Genomic DNA, 17079 nt, shown 5'->3' with positions numbered 1-17079 from the left:
GAAAGCAGTTTTGCTAAACTGCTAATATCAGTAGTGATTTCAAAGTGTTGAATGCCTTAATTCCCCCACACCATTTTGGAAGGTTTTTCAAAAATTGTGTGTACCCCTAAGAATATGCTGCACATGTGAATGCCATCTGTCCTGTGATTGTGGCCAAAAAGAAAAAAAAAAGGTGAGATCAGATCTAGAACAACTCCCCAGTAGCCACCCACCCACCCACCATTTTAGAAAACAGAAAAGCAGAGCCAAGAGACATTATGTGACTTGCTTGATTAATTGATTAATGGCAGAGCTGGCCTCCAAGCCAAGTGGTACTAGAAAGAGGTCATTCTACTCACTGCCCACCCTTTGCTTTCACTCACCAAGCTTTCTAAGTCTGTGTTAAAGACCCAGTTCAATGTTATGAAAATGTGTTTGCCCTCACCAATAACTCCACAAGTTGTGAGAGCCCTGGAACTCTCACAGCGAAGGAGCTGTAAACTTAATTAGTGAAGTGAGTTCAGGCCAAGAGATACCATGCTGTCCTGCAAAGATATTGAGTGCCAGACCCTGCTTTGGCACACCTTGGGCTGGTTTACCTCCCTCCCCAGAACCCCAAGACTCCCAAAGCAACACACTGGGGACCAAAGTCCCAACCTCTGTGATGAGCCACATGGAACTCTCTGGTAAATAGCAAACACCCACAAAACTTTCCATGAGCCAAGAGCTGCACCACTCTATATTATCTCATCCCCACAGCAGCCTTAAGACAAAAGTATGATTGTCCCCAATTTACAGATGAGCAAACAGTTTCAGCAAGGTGAAGGAACTCACTAATACTGAATGAGTAGCAAGTTTGAGATGCAGACCAGGTTCTCTGACTCAGTTCTGTGCTCTTTCCACAATCCACACTTGCCTTATTTGCTTTCTTTGAGACAGTCGCTTTTTGAAAAGTATGTATTAACGACCTATGATGTGCCAAATGCTGTGCCAGGCTCTGGGGCATTATGGCAAACAGGCCACAGTGCCTGACCACAAGGAGCTTCTAGAAGGAGAAGCACTGAGCTTCAGGAACCCCAGTCCCATCACCAAACAGACTGAACCCATGTCAGATCAGCCAGTGCCCTGCTAGCCTCTGGATCATATTCCCCTGGGGGGGGATAGAGAGCAAACTAGTGATACTGAGTAAAGAACACCTGTGGAAAGCGGCTTTGACTCCAAGAGTCCAAACCCCTGAAACTGCACTTTTGCAACAGAACCTGCTTACTCAGAGGCCCTTCCAGCCCAGTCCTGCTTTTCCTTTTCCAAAGAGCCAAAGGGCAAGGCAGACATCAGCCAGAGACCTGTGCCAGCCACTCCCCCCGCCAGGGATCTGGGCAGAGAAGCAGCAAGCATTTGGGTGAAAGAACAGTGTTGGCAGTGTGGGATGTCCCTGTGGTGCCCACTTTGCAATGTCCTGTGGTGGGGTTAGAAAAATAAAGGCAGATGGCAGCTATACCTCCCCATCTGCCAGAACGTCAAGGTGGAGTAGACAACCCAAAATGAGCAAAGCAATTTCATAAAAAGCTCAAGCTAGCAATGAGTTGCATAATAAGTCCGTCCTGGAACAAGTTTGGGGATATTTGCTTGACTTTTCTCTTTTCTTTTTTTCTTTTTTTTTTTTTACATGAGGATGCTAGCTAGCATGTACTGAAATAATGTAGCTATGTGCTTCTTTCTCAATTCACTCAACTCATGCAGTTACTCAATGAATACTTGCTAAATGAATGAAGGCCAGGATTGGAAGACAGCTTTTAGTATCTGGAATTTAAGAAGAAAGGTAACATAGACATATCCAACTTTCTCATTGTGATTGTAGTCAATTTGGCCAAAGCTAACCCAGCTTCCCCTGGCCTTTCCTGTCACTCCCCTTAAAAACTATGGAAGGTCAATGATACAGAAGGAGAAAAATTCCTGGAAATAGGGAAGATTTGAGTGAGCTACAGCAGCAGAACCTTGCAGGGGCAGCATGGGAAATGGGAATGTCCTTAAGGGCCTCACATCATAAACCCTTCCTCCGCCCCCATCCCAACATGACATCCCTGACAAGAACATTGCAATTGTCAACAATGTGATAGAATTTTGAAAACATCCAGTACTATCCACACCGATTGACATGGTCCATTTTTCTTTAGAGTGGACCTAGAAATAATTAATTGTACATTTTTCACCTAATGGAAAGAACCAGGGCCCCCCTATGACAGGTTGTCTGCCTCCCCTGCCCCCAAGCATTATCTTTTTGTCTGCAATGTCAGTGTTTCTGATGTCACCTAGGGCAGATGATCAGCACTGCATTAAGAAGAAACCAGTCAATATGCTGGTAGGTACCAACGTGCTCCCCAAGGAGAGGGAAACAATCCATTCTATCTACTCAAATGGTAGGAAAACCGGCAGGGAAAGAAATGCTCAGAGCATTTCTATCTCCCGGCCTCCTCAGTTGAGGCATGGGTGGCCATGGGAAGGCTAAGGAGGTTCCCAAGCAGCCAGCATGCTCCAAGGCACACCCGCTTCCAGGGACCCAGGATCTCTAGGCATGAGGTAGTGCGGGCCCAGTGCGTTCCCATCTCCTTCCCAGTCTATGGCAAGACGCCTCTTAGAGCGGGGGTGAGTGCGAGGCCAGAGATGTGATTACAACTGGCTGGCCTGTAGAAAGGGCTGACTATATTGCCTGGCCGCTTAGAAGCTCAAATGCTAGCTGTGCATGAGGTCCGAGCACTCAGTCATGACAAGCCTCTGGGCTTTCGCTCAGGTTCTGGGAACTATTTTCCACAGAGGCTGTTTGCCTTCATCCTTAGGAGGGGGCACATCTCTCTGGCATCAGCCAGATGAAATCTGGCTGGAATAGCTGCCAGGGTAATGAAAAGATCACAGCCGGCCCTGCACCCAAGTCACGGGGCTTATTTTCATGATCAGACACAATTCATTAGGACAAGGACAGGCTCTGAGCCACCCAGGAGGTGAGACTCTTTGTCTTTCCCCTGCCGTGTGTTCCTGACCTTTGAAAGCACAGCCGAGGGCGCCGGCTGCTCTCTCATCATTTTCCCCGGTGGAAGCCTCACATGTCCCAGGCTTTCCCTCTGTGAGCTCAGCTCCCCTAACCCCTCACCTCTCCGTCTGGGTGACTGGCAGGAGCTCATCCATGAGTGAGAAGGGGTGCAGGGTGCTGGGGTGTGCAGGCAAATCCAGGCTGGCAGAGTGGACCCCACACAGGCTCCAGAAAACGTGGGTTGAAGAGTGTTAGACGCTTGCAGTTCAGCCTATTCAACCTTTGGTGGACATCAGAGAAGGCCTAAGCGATGTTTCCCAAACCACTGGAACTGTGGTCTCCAAAACGCTAATGCTAATTCTCCTCAAAAACCACCAGAGGAGAAACAGTACCCAGACCAAAATGGCATTGAGGATTTTTCAGGGACAGAGTCAGAAGGCACCTTCTATGGCATCCAGAAGAAGTGACCCACCACCTATCACTTAGACCCATGTGCCCTTGCCTGAACTGAGAATCCATTAATTTTGGGGTCCCTATCTGGCTTAGTGGGTAGAATATGTGACTCTTGATTTTAGGGTCATGAGTTCAAGCCCCACATTGGGCCTAGAGCTTACTTAAAAAAAATTTTTTTTAAGAATCAGTTAATTTGGGGGCACCTGGGTGGCTCAGTCTGTTAAGCATCTGATTTCTGCACAGGTCACGATCTCACAGTTTGTGGGTTCGAGCCCCGCATCAGGCTCTGTGCTGACAGCTCAGAACCTAGAGCCTACTTCAGATTCTGTCTCCCTCTCTCTCTGCCCCTCCCCCTCCCCCCTCTCAAAAATAAATAAACATTAAGAAAAATTTTTTAAAAATCAGGTAATTTTGCTATGCACATCGAAGGGTTTGATTGACAATGCACATATCAATGTGCTGTACATGATGGAGCAAAGATGACTGGAGAATGTTCCATTAGCAACACCAAGGCTTCCATTTTGATTTCACTGAGTAATTAGTCATTTGGGTAATGCTTGGTTCAGTTATGGGGTGCTGGTGCAAAAGCACAAATTAGCTCAGATTCTTTGTTATCATCAGGTCTGTGTCTCTAGCCAAAAAATAATCATTAAATAGGGAGTTTGGGAGACTTTTCTCCATCTTAACTCATCTTGGCTTTATGTGAGTGGAGAGCCATAGCTCAGCATAATTGCTTCGTGCCAAAGTGCTAGTGTATCAGCAGGAAACAAAAAACAAAAAAACAAAACTGAGGTACCAAGGCAAAAGTTAATAAGCAGTATGTGGTACCCTTACTGGTGATTGAACATAGGGTATAGACACCCAGCTTGCTTCCCTTTCATCCTCACTGTCACATTCAACACACACAGTGAAATAAAACCAGTTACTCTGGGTGGGTCCTCCTGCATTGAGCCAACCCACAAGGCAGCCTAAATCCCCTTCACGAACTGAGATCCTTCTAGCACTTCTACACTTATGCAAGTCAAGCCAAAACCCCTACCCAGCCTTCTGCGCTTGGTAGGTAGGCAACCTATTGTCAAATCCTTATGAGAGCTTTATATGCAAATTAGGAAGATTTTTACTCATAAAGTAGTATATTTTTTCCCAAGGTAAAAAAACATGAATTTAGCAGTCTGTTCTATATGCTAGGGTAAAATAGGACAACGTTTTCTTTCCTTCTTTCTTCTTTCTCTCTTTTCTTTTCTTTTTCTTTTATTTGGCGGGGGAGGGGGGTATAAGAAACCTGTTATGTAGTGTAGAAGCATGTATATAATCCACAACTAGCACCCTACCCACAACCCCTAAATCAGACTTTCTCTGCCTTTTCCTCTGTATGGGTATATATTGCTTGTCACAAATTAGCCAAAGTGAACCTCGCATCCAGGATCAACCTGTCCCTTCTGGATAGCAGCAATTTAGAAAGTGATTTTATTTGACTAAGTGAACTAGGTGGGGGGGTGGGAGGGGAAATGACGTAAAATTACAATGCTTTCTGCTCCTCCCATTAAAATTTAGGTAGAGTCCAGTTTCCCCCCCCCTTACTTTAGAAAGAATAAAAATAATATGAGAATCTGTTTTATTGTTGTTATTTTTCTGATTACAAAATAACATCTGTTATTAAAAGTTCAAATAATACAGGGCATAGGAAGTGAGTTTCCCCAACATCACTGCCTACCAACCACCCCCACCACCTTGCTCCAAGCTAACCAATGGAAACAGTTTAACGTATTTGCATCCAGATTTTGTCTATGCAAATTCTAATTTACAGACTGATTAATGCTCATTGAAATGAGATAATATTATGCTTACTACTCTATAATTTGTTCTTTTCAATCAACAATACTTTTCCATGCTAACACCTACAGATTACTTCATTATTTAAAAAAAAAATTATTTTATTGAGGTGAAATTTACATAATATAAAATTAACCTTTTTAAAGTGAACAATTCTGGGGGTTGTGGGAGGCGGGATGGGCTAAATTGGTAAGGGGCATTAAGTAATCTACTCCTGAAATCATTGTTGCACTATATGCTAATTTGGATGCAAATTTAAAAAAATTAAATTAAAGTGAACAATTCCATGGCATTTAGTAATTCAAAGTGTTGTATAACCATCACCTGTATCTAGTTACTTCATTATTTTTACTGGCTGTATCCCATTCTACTTCATGAGTGTACTATAATTTATGTAGCCAGGCTTTTTAGCATTTTCTAACTTTACACTATTTCACACAGTGTTGCAATACTTATATGTACATCTTTGCACATTTGTGGAAATGTTACTATAAATTTCAAGGTCAAAAGTTAAGCCAACTTCAAATGTTGGTACATTTCCAGTGTCATTTAGAAGCTCCCTTAAAACTGATAACAGTGGAAGGGTGCCAGGCTGGCTCTGTAGGTAGAACCTGTGATTCTTGATCTCAGGAGGTTGTAAGTACAAGCCCCACTTTGGGTGGAGAGATTACTTAAAACCTTAAAAAAGAAAAAAAAATTTTAAAGTGGATCTACCCAGGGCTTCTTTCTGTCCCTTCCTTCCATGTCACTCATGCCTTGAGTCCAGCCTGTGAGTAATAGACTTCCTTTGCCTGGTTTGGAATTTTTTTTTTTTAATTTTTTTTCAACGTTTATTTATTTTTGGGACAGAGAGAGACAGAGCATGAACGGGGGAGGGGCAGAGAGAGAGGGAGACACAGGATCGGAAACAGGCTCCAGGCTCCGAGCCATCAGCCCAGAGCCTGACGCGGGGCTCGAACTCACGGACCGCGAGATCGTGACCTGGCTGAAGTCGGACGCTTAACCGACTGCGCCACCCAGGCGCCCCGCCTGGTTTGGAATTTGTGTTAAGTTCCCAAGGGATGCCATAACAAAATACCACACACTGGGTGACTTCAAACAACTCTCACAGTCCTAGGGACTAGAAGTCCAAAATCAAGGTCTCAAGAGGGCCATGCTCTTTCTGAAGGGTCTAAGGGAAATCCTTCCTTGTGTTTTGTGGCAACATAATTCCAGTCTCTGCTTCCAGCTTCACATGGCCTTCTTCCCTGTGTGTCTGTGTAACACCTTCTCTTCTTATAAAGACACTTGTCTTCGGATTGAGGGCCCATTCTAACCCAGTTTGACATCATCTTAATATCTGCAAAAACCTTATTTCCAAATAAGGTCACATTCTGAGGGACACCACTCAAACCACTATAAGATCATTATGTAACTTTGGGATTTTAAGGGCTCAAAATAGAAAACAACTTTTTATTCCATTTAGGTTAACAAAAGGCAGTTTTAACCCTAAAGAGTAGATGAAAATCTTAGAAAATTCTATCTACTCCCAGGATAATGCAAGTTAGTAGCTTAATTCAAACTTGATATATTCCTAAATGTGTGTATGTTCACATTCAATGTAGAAAAGAAGGATGTTGTGTGGATACATAATGTCATTTTGTTTCTCAGAGAGGTTGTATTTTCCTAACTGTGATATATGTGAAGAGTTTAAAGACGAAGTTACAGAATTCAAAGGGTCAAAAAAATAATAATACCAGACTCCTATGATTCCATTAACTGTGTATGTCAGGATAGGTAAGCTCATGCTGCAGGAACAAACAGCCTCAAATCCTAGTCGCGTAAAGCAAAAAACATTTACTCATACTCCACTGTCCACCAGGGATCACCATGGGGCTCTATTCTAGGACTCAGATTAGTGAAGCAGCTGCTATATGGAACATAGTGCAGACTCATGGCAAAGAGCATTTTACAGGCTCTCATATCACCAACTGTGACGTATGACACTTCTGCTCACAGTCTGATAGGCTAAACCAGTCACATGGCCCACCCAACCACAAGAGAGTCAGGAAGCCCAAAGTATTTTGCAAATAGCACCAATAGCTACTACATTGTATGTATGGGGCGTGGGGAGGAAGCCAGGGGGGATCATGTGTGTGTACACATTTATCCTTATCTACTAAGATATTTTCTGTTTCTTTCACCAACAGGAAAGCTGACCCAGTCCCAGAAATGACTACTCCTAAGAAATTATACTCCAGTGTCATGAAGACTCTGAAGTATCTAAATTCCCACCTGCCAAATGGCAGCCATGTTATTTTATATGGCTTACCAAATGGAACGTTTCTCTGGGATAATTTGCACAACAGATATTATCCTCTCGGTATTAGTTTGAAGATACTTTTGCTAATTGTACTAACAATGTTAGTTATATATAGTTAGTTTACTAACTAACAATGTTAGCTATACATAGTTCAAATATATGTGGTCCGAGCCATATAGGAATACACCTAAAATGCCACCACAGTGCACAGGTCAGAACAGGTAAGGGCAAGAGCACTGAGGTGTGGATATAAAGGTCAGTATCTAAAGGTGAGCAGAACCGGATCCAAAGTCAGAAAGGGCAGAAATCTTTAACGTAGAATTAGGACAAATTGAAAGGTAAGAGTTTAAATCAAGAAACTCCTTTAACAAAAAGTGAAATCTAGAATAAGCGGATAAAGCTCTTGTGGAAAAGGATTTCTCCAAATCTCAATGGTGAGTGCCCCCTGGTGGCCAGAATTCTAACAAATTCTGTGGACTCTGGTGGACAGTTAAAATTCTACACAACACATCTTCCAGCGGCCTTGCTTCCTGCTCCCACACTCACTGGGAATCCTTGGCTCTAAAACACTTTAAAGATCTCCAGAAACTTCCAATAACATCTCTAGCATCCATACGTTTTATAAACAGTGTAAAAGTAGTAGTAATTCACATCAGGAAGGGCTGACATGCTGATCCTTAAAACAATCCTGTAAGATGTTTTCACTAATTCCATTTTATAGATGAAAAACCTAAGGCTCAGAGAGGCAGGCACCTTGCCAAATGTTGTATAGCTTATTGTATATGTAACGTGGGTGTAGCAGGGCTCTCTCGGTGTTGGGGGGGAGAAAGTCCTTTCAAGAAATATTTACTATGTGCCAGGCACTGTTCTGGGCACTGCATAACTGTGAACACAGTAATCAAAACCAATAGGCTTATATTCCAGTGGGAGCGTGTCAGAGGATGATAAGTGTTATTAGAGAAAATTAAGCAGGGAAGGGGGATGGGAAGTGCTGGCCTCAGTCCTCTCTGACAGGCACCTACAACAAGGGGCCTGTGTACCCTCCCCTCAGCCCCACGTCAACAACGCCTGTGCCAATCTCTCATTAAAAGGTCTGCCCCTTCCCTGATATTGCCATATCCTCCTCTTTAGACCAACTCCTACTAAAGTGTTCTGGAGGTCCAAGCGGTTTCTAATGAGTCAGATGAGCAATTTAAAGGGAAAAACCTGAAATTCCTTCCTCAGTGCCCACCTTAGAGGGTGGAGGTGGAGAGCTTTCCCTTGTATTAATAACTTCTCTGTATCTTTCCAGTATCTTCTTCTCCTCCTCCTCCTCCTCCTCCTGCTCCTCCTGTAGTCCTTGCTTAAGCCAACCCCTTACCACCACCTCCCTCAGAAAGTTCCACCCCTCCTCACACACAAAATGAGCAGTTTCCCTCTAACCACTTGTCAAAGGAGTCTGGTCCCGTCACCAGGGGGACAACAATAAATACCCATTTTCTAGGATTCCCACCAATAAGACTGAAGTCATTTTGCTCTTCAATTATCAAGTGTGCCCCAAATGTCATTTTCATCCAAGAAAAACACTGTCCAGCCTCCAACGAGGAAAACATATTCCTTCTGTTCCCACAGCTTTCACGCTGACCCTTAGAGATAGTAACATGTTTACACAGAGCTTAACTCCATTCTGGACTGCCTTGAACATGCAAAGGACAACTATTTGGGCCGAGAATGTCTCTTTGAGTCATTGGGGTTGAAAATTTCAGTTCCCCTAACAGATGTTTTCAGATTCCTAGATTTCTCCCATACTAAGAAATGCCTGGGGAAGAGGAGTTGAAGGCAGGGGAGATGTGCTTCCAATTTACTCTATCACATCAACGGTGACTTGACTTTGGGTTTTCTGACTTCAAATTCCATTTTCTTTCCATGAACTCTGGTTAGACAACTCCGTAAATTCTCTCATATATGATGCATAATTCACTTCACTCAACCACAGTATGCAATAATGACACCATGCAATTTGGAAGGGAACAAGGGAAGGAAAGAAGGTGACTTGGGGGACTCATCAATCACTTTGGTGGATTCCCTAGGCCAGTGGTTCTCATCCAGGGACAACCTACCCATCCTACTCATTATCACAACTGGAGAGGGTGTGCTACTAACATCTAAAGAGTAGAATCCAGGGATGTTCCCAAACATGCTACAATGCACAGGAAAACCACCCACAACTAAAAATGTCAATAGTGCCAAGGTTGAGAAACCCTGTTTTATTTAGGTTTTGCCCTGTTCTCAAATGGCCTTTCTCCAGCCACTAATCAGGCACTAGCATTTCACAGTACAAAAGAGGAAGAAGGAAAAGGTAGAACAAATTTGTTATATATAAACAACCCTGGTTTTGGAAAAAAAAATCCAATTAGGAAGAAAGTTGAAACCCTCTAAAATTTGTTTAATGTTTTTAAGTTATTATTCATATCTTAAATTATCCCTGCTGCCTGGTTGCCATGGGAAATAAATTATAAATTCCTCAACGAAGCATCAGTGTCCTTCCTAGACAGCCCAGGAAAGTAGGTGGGATTTACCCAGCTTCCCCATTTCTCCTTGAGCTGGCACATAACTCACATAAGATGAGAGGCTTGAGGGGAGGGCTATCACCCTATGTCCCAGTTCTGCTCTGGCTTCAAATCTAATCTTTGGACCTTTACTCCCACTAGACATGTGCCAGCAATAAAGCAGGTTAATTCTGGGCCAGCCTCAGGGTTTAGCTGCTCTGCCTAGGTTAGGGTCGGTCTCATCTTAGTCAATAGTCAAATGCCAAGTCTGATTCCCAGGGCACAGTGCTAAGGATTGTGTAGGCAAATAAACAGGGTGTTCCATTTACTTCTGTCTTTGAGCCTAGAAACACGATGAGGATACTTCTAGACTTGACTGTAGCCACCCATTAAGGATCAAGAAAGAGGTCAGGGGGTGCACAGGTGGCTCAGTCGGATAAGTCTCTGACTTTGGCTCAGGTCATGATCTCACAGTTTATGATTTCAAACCCTACATCTGGCTGCCTGCTTTCAGGAAGCAGAAGGGGTCAAGGAGATCCCCTGGGTCAGTGATACATTCTCTGCTGCCTCAGTAGGACAGGTAGGAACTCAGCCTGACCATTCACCTAGGAAAAGTTTCAATGCTACAACATCAGATCGGCAGGTAATGGAGGCCTAGGGCAAGAATAGATTCCTAGCTCACTCCTGCCAAGGAGAAGGGGGTAATAAATCCCTCTTAGCATCTTTTAGCCCTATTTGAGTCACTACCCAGTCAATGCCTCAATGCCAACGTCTGTGACAGCCCCACAATCCTTACCAGCAATTAAAATTCCTAGCAAGATGCATAGGCTTTTTGAAGAATCACCAGAAAGTAAATCTCACACATTAGGATTCTACTTACATAGATCTTTTCAAGTTTGACCAGGGATAAGTCCTCTCGGGCACAGTCTATGAGAAAGGCAATCTTTCCATAAATATGTTGGAGATACCTATTATGCGCTTTGGAGGTAAAGACGATACTAAAATGGAGCCCTTGTCCTCAAAAGAGAGAGAAAAGAAAACTCCATTGGGGAAAATACAATATAGATCCTGACAGTGAAATCACCTTGTGTCAATGACACTGGTACAAGTCATAGGCTGGGAGCTACCTGAAGGATTAGACTATATAATCAAAAAGTTCAGGATTTCTGGCTACAAATAAGCCTGCAAGTAGGCCTTCCTTGAAAGACCTCTGCCACAAAACATCAACAACAGCTTAATTTTGTCCCAATTATTCTTAAACTTGAAACCTAATATATTCTAAAATACCTTGTAGTATGCCTCTTGTTTTATTACTGGCTTACTCCCTGTCTGATTTCATGTGGTTTTACTAAGGTTTTATACATTCAGATGGTACTTCATGGAGGTGTAGCTGATCTTTGTTGGTATGGTGCCTAAAATTTCAATTATGGTCCCAGCATTGAGTAAATGCCAAAGACTCTGCCCTAAAGAACTGACAAATGACTGAGACACAAGCTGCTACTCTAGGCAGTAGGGGTAAAACATGCCCTTTAATCTTTGGATGCCAGTCCACAGGCTCCCCACCCCTTATACACACACACACACACACACACACACACACACTGGTAGTTCCTCAGCCCTGATAATTCTAGTCCTCTTGCCCCTGTCCTGGCATTCTTGACCAGCTTTCTTCACCAGATTCACTTTCTAAACAGGATGTTGCAGACACTGCCTCTTTATAGGTATGACACGTAGGTAGGATCACTCTTTATACCAGGCTCCTCAATCTACAAAAATACCATTAAAATTACAGAGATAAAAACTAATACCTAAAAAGAGTGAACTGACAGCACTAATAAGTAGAGAAAAGAACTACTTTCCCGCTTCCCTTTCTTTAAACCATAAGCCTATCACAAGCACTCCCAACTGACCTTCCACATGGCCAGCCCAGAGTCACCCTACCTTCCACAGCAGAAACCCCAGAGAGAAGGGAAACCAACTCATTACATCTTTCCCAGTTACCTCCCAAGTACAACTAGAATGCCTTTATCCTATTCAACAGACCCACCTACTCACCTAAGGATTTTTCCTATATTGACTTGTCTAATTAAAATTAGTGCCAGAAAAGCAAGAAAATGGGGGGGGGGGACAGGGATTGGGAGAAGGCCTAGAAAGACACACCTTGTGGTCTCATGCTCAGGTGTGCTGGGACCTCAGCAGTAGGACAGCAGGGAGGGAAGAGTAAGCCAGGATGGAACAAGGCTATGTCAAGACTTAACCCCTCGAGGAGAGTCAGCAGATGAGTTCCCAATATCCAGGAGAAGGACAATCTCTGGACCCTCTGGATAGCAGAGTAATCCAGGTGGGAAAGGGGAAGGTGCAAGAGCTTTACTTATAGTCAGGCCTTAGGTGCCATCACCCCCAGGTTAAAAAGGCTTCAGCCATTGGACAAGGGCAAGAGAGAGAGGCCACTTCTCAGGGAGAGGGGACTCATCAGGGCCAAGCAGGTTGACAGGGCCCCAGCTAAGCTACTTAAGGTTTATTACAAAGCCCCAGCCCAACAACAACAACAACAAAAAACAAGATGGCAGAGGGAAGGCTGCAGAGGTAGTACTACTACTCAGAGGTAGTACCAGCAGGGAGCAAGAGCCAAGTCACTGGGACACGGAGGATAGAGAATGGGGAGTGGAGATTGGAGGTGTCAGCCGCTGCAGCTGTCTAGGCTAAGACAGATGGGAACACATACAGAAAGGCAAATGACACTTTTTTTCTTTTAAGTTTATTTATTGTGAGAATGAGAGTGTGTGAGAGTGCGGGGGAGGGGAGGGAGAGAATCTCCGGCAGGCTCTGCAGTGACAGAGGGCTCAACCTCATAAACCCTGAGATCATGACCTGAGCCAGAATCAAGAGCCGGAAGCTTAACCAACTGAGCCACCCAGGCGCCCCCACAAAGACAAATTACAACACACACACACACACACACACACACATACACAATAGAGGAAAAGAAGCCTCAGTGGTAGAAAGCAGGATCTTGGAGAAAGACAGGAGCTCAGGGCTCCATGTTGAGCAGAAAATGAAAGCAAAGACAGAAGCCAGTGGCTTGGGATTTATCTAAAATATGAAGATGCAGACACCTTTGGAGAAGAGAGGAGGCCTGGTGTGTCATTGTGACTTTAATAGTGGTAATAAGCCTGTGGTTTTCCAGTCTTGGATTCACTCACCCACACAGAGAGAATATATTTTTCCTCTGTGACAAGAAAATTGAATCTATCTTTCAGTCTAACCGATCTGAGGTATAAGTGAAAAATAAGACTGTGTTCCGTCACCTTCAATCTTTCTCTTCACTCCGAGATAGGTCCTATTATTTTCCTTTATTTTTTCAAGCGGGAGAGAAGTGTTAATGGATGAGACATCAGTTATTCAGCCCTGAGATCTGGGAGGGCCTGGGTTTCGTGTCTCAGCCCCAGCATGAAAGTCAAATTGCCTCTGTGGGTGGATAGGCTGGGAGGTGGGGGTGGGGAGAGAGGGGCGGTGTGTGGGGAGAGAGAAGAAATAACCCCCACCGGTTCTGGGCCTGTAATTGATGTTTGAAAAGACTCTGGATGAACTCACATATAGCACTTAACACTTTCATTCTTTTTTTTTAAGTTTTATTTTATTTCTTTTAGTAATGTCTACACCCAATGTGGGGTTCAAACTCACAACCCTGAGGTCAAGAACTGCATGCTCTTCTCACTGACTTAGCCAGGCACCCCCATCTTTATTCTTATGTACCTCTTTAACCTGCACCAAAAAATAAATGTAGGGTATATCTACTAATTAGGGCTCAAATAAGGTATGCACTGGTCTGTGAAGGGATATGATGTACTGTCCTTTCCCATCCAATGGCCACCCAAGCTCTTTTGTAGGCTTTCAGTCTAATAAACTGCAGGACAGTGCATGGTCAGAACTTAAGACACACAGAATGTCCTGGCAGGTCCTTAGCATGGGATAATTGGGCAGATAATTGGGTTACATAAAGTTGAAAAGAAGGGTTTGATCAATTACCATCTTGAATGCCCTCTGTGCCCCAGGGGAACTTAGCATCTCATATCATTGCCAGGAGAAAGCCACCACTCCACAAGTCCTTTGTCAGTGGCGTTTCAGTCTGTATGGTACCTTTGTATCCTTCTACCTAGGTTCCAAATAAGGTCAGGCCTTTCAGGGCCTGCCCTAGTCACTCCAGAAGATCGAGATGGGAGTAAAGTCCCTAGGGCCACTCCCCAGCTCGGTCTGAATTTGTAGGGCGCTCAGAAAGAAAGAATGCACAGGTGTTCTTCAAGAGCAATGCTGAATGAAAAATCGGGGGAGGTCCCTGGCAGTGCTCCCCTTCTGCAGGAGAGACATGGTCACCCACAAGTGTGTTTCATTGGCTGCTATATTTGAATATGTACAACACACCAGACCTCTCTGTCTTCCAGGTCAGCTGAATAAGGATGTGACCTATGCACATTTCTACTCTTTCCTGAACTGTCTCCAGGTGAGCCCACACTGACCTGTTCCAAGGCCACATTCCCTGTTACAGGCCTTGTTCCTCTGTCATCAAAGTGGTGTTTTCTTACTCTCAGGTCAGCCCCTGCCACAGCTGGATGTCCTCCAACAAGACACTCCGGAATCTCACTTCAGAGGTAGGACTGTAGTAGGTCTTTTGATGCCATCTTTGATTATTCCTTCCTGGTGTTTACTGCAGCATTTCTGCTGCGAATGGGATTTGGGCAGGGCAATGGCCTCCAAGCTGATGAATAAAAATGTCAACTTCTAGGGTTCTTGAGAAGTCGAGAGAATGTGGGGTGCCGTGTCTCTCTCTTTCTGCCTCGCTCTGGGTCTTTGGCTCTTGCTGTGTCTCTCGGTCACTGTCTCTGTGTGTGCCTGCCTCTCTTGTGCATGCATGTACACACATACACCCCTTTTGAAGCTGGTCATAGGCGTATTTGTAGGAATAGAGAGAAGTGAGCAAGGATAGGCCCATGTATGACTGGTGTTCTCCCAAGGTACATGAGGACCAGGTACTCGATAGCCTTCCTCTCTTCTCTGATGGAATCCATGGTTCATACACTTCTTTCACTGATGGTGAATAATCTCTTTGTAAGAGATTTATTGTTTTTTTTTTTTTTGCAAAAGAAGTATATTTCAATTTAAAAAACTTGGAGAATGTAAAAAAGCACAAAGAATATCAACACAAATGACCCCAAATCCCACCACCCAAAGTCAATATGTATGTATGTTTTTCCAATATTACCTTCATAGATATTTTGGGGGTTTTGCCTACATAGTATCAGAATACACATATTGTTTTGTGCCTTCTAACATTCATAAGTTATTCTCCACATCATAATTTTATAATCATTTTAAAGTATACCATATATGAATATACCATGATTTATTTTTCACCTTAGTGTTGGACATATAGGTTGTTTCCAATTTTTCAATATGAAAAATAGCATTGTGATGAACCTGTGTGTGTATATATTTTTTTCTATACCCTGTCTATTTCCTTCAGACAAATTCTTAGAAAAATTATTGGGTCAAAGTGTATGCCAGATTTAAGGGTTTGATCCCTATTTCCAAATTGCTCTCTGGAAAGTTTAAACGAATTGACATTCTCAGTCACCTCTCCCGTAGCAATATTCTGTATTATCATGATTATTCATCTTTTCTTTGCCAATCCCATGGGAAAGAAGCGGTATCTTATTACTTTAATTTTCACTGATTTATTCCTAATGAATCTTAACAGTTTTGTGTCTTCGTTAGCCACTTGTACATGACTAGACTGTAATGTGCAGAGCAACCCACTGCTGAGGGCTTGGAGTGAGGGTGATGATTATCAATTTCTTTGTTCTGCCTGAATTGTCTCACTGAAGTGTAGGCTTTACAGAATTCTCCCTGTTTCCTTTATATTCAGAGAGCAAAACAACTCTCCAATACACTGAAAAATATTGCAACCAGCCAGAAATTTACGAACTTCGATCTTTTCTATGCAGATTTTGACTTCCAAGAAGGTAAGTTTTGCTGGAAGGAGGTGTTGGCACAAGACAGAAGTAGCAGCTACAATTTAGAGCCTGACTGGGCAAAGTGTTTGTAAGGCAACAGGCAGTAGGTTGGGTGGGGAGGCTCCTGTATGTTCTGACATACTAATAGCTCTGCGTATTAGAAAAAGGTGAAGTGTGAGACCCTCTCTGGGAGAGTGGAAGTTTATCATCACCTATTCATTTCAGCATCGTTTTAGAATTCCTGAAGCAACAGAGCCAATGACCAGTGGGAAACAAATTTGGGCCAGGAGCCAGCAGATCAGTGGAATCACCTAACTCATTCTTGCCTGTTTACCAATGCCTTGCTTACCTAAAGATGAGTGTGGCAGAAAAGAGGGATAAGGCGGTGCCTCCCAGATGCACATGAAATTACCTACAGACTCAATAGCAGTGCAGACTCCCAGACCCCACACATGATGTAACTTATGAGAGTCTTTAAGGGAGGGACCTCAGATTTGCTTGTGGTAAAGTGGACAATCCATATCCCAGCTTTTTGGAAAGAATATCACTGTTTCTTTCCTAGCATTCTGTCCAGACACTGGGGTCACTGATGGACGGCCATGCAAAAAATAGGCATGATTATCGGAGCTACTGATTTATCCTTTACATCTTGACTCTGAAAAATTGTTATTTATTGACTTTATTCCTCTCAGCCTCGTTTTCATTGCTAAGCACTTGTTATACAAGAGAAAAACCTCCTGTTGATTGACTGCCAGCTGAGATGATGCTAATGGAAAGCTTTACAGCGTATGCAAATGATGGAAGGTGTCTCATCCAGAGTTTATCATCTCCATCTCCCCACCACCAACAACCCCAGCCCCAGCATCTGGGATGAAGCAGATGGCCATCATGAATTATCAAATTTTACATTAGCTGACAAGTACTGCATTGCACACTCTAACACTTCAA

General features: G+C 43.5%; 1 protein-coding gene across 2 annotated transcripts in view; it reads left to right on the top strand.

Moving 5' to 3' along the window:
- The window catches only part of AOAH (acyloxyacyl hydrolase), a 168109-nt gene that overhangs the window by 136968 nt on the left and 14062 nt on the right, over positions 1-17079 (top strand). For both annotated transcript variants that reach the window (XM_043589264.1, XM_043589263.1), the window contains exons 17-20: positions 7480-7652; positions 14563-14621; positions 14710-14769; positions 16044-16140. In XM_043589264.1, the coding sequence (XP_043445199.1) occupies positions 7480-7652; positions 14563-14621; positions 14710-14769; positions 16044-16140 (389 nt within the window). The remainder of the gene's footprint in view (positions 1-7479; positions 7653-14562; positions 14622-14709; positions 14770-16043; positions 16141-17079) is intronic.

The sequence above is a fragment of the Prionailurus bengalensis genome, chromosome A2, assembly GCF_016509475.1.
Source record: "Prionailurus bengalensis isolate Pbe53 chromosome A2, Fcat_Pben_1.1_paternal_pri, whole genome shotgun sequence".
Classification (NCBI taxonomy): domain Eukaryota; kingdom Metazoa; phylum Chordata; class Mammalia; order Carnivora; family Felidae; genus Prionailurus; species Prionailurus bengalensis.
This window is presented reverse-complemented; position numbering and strand designations above follow the sequence as displayed.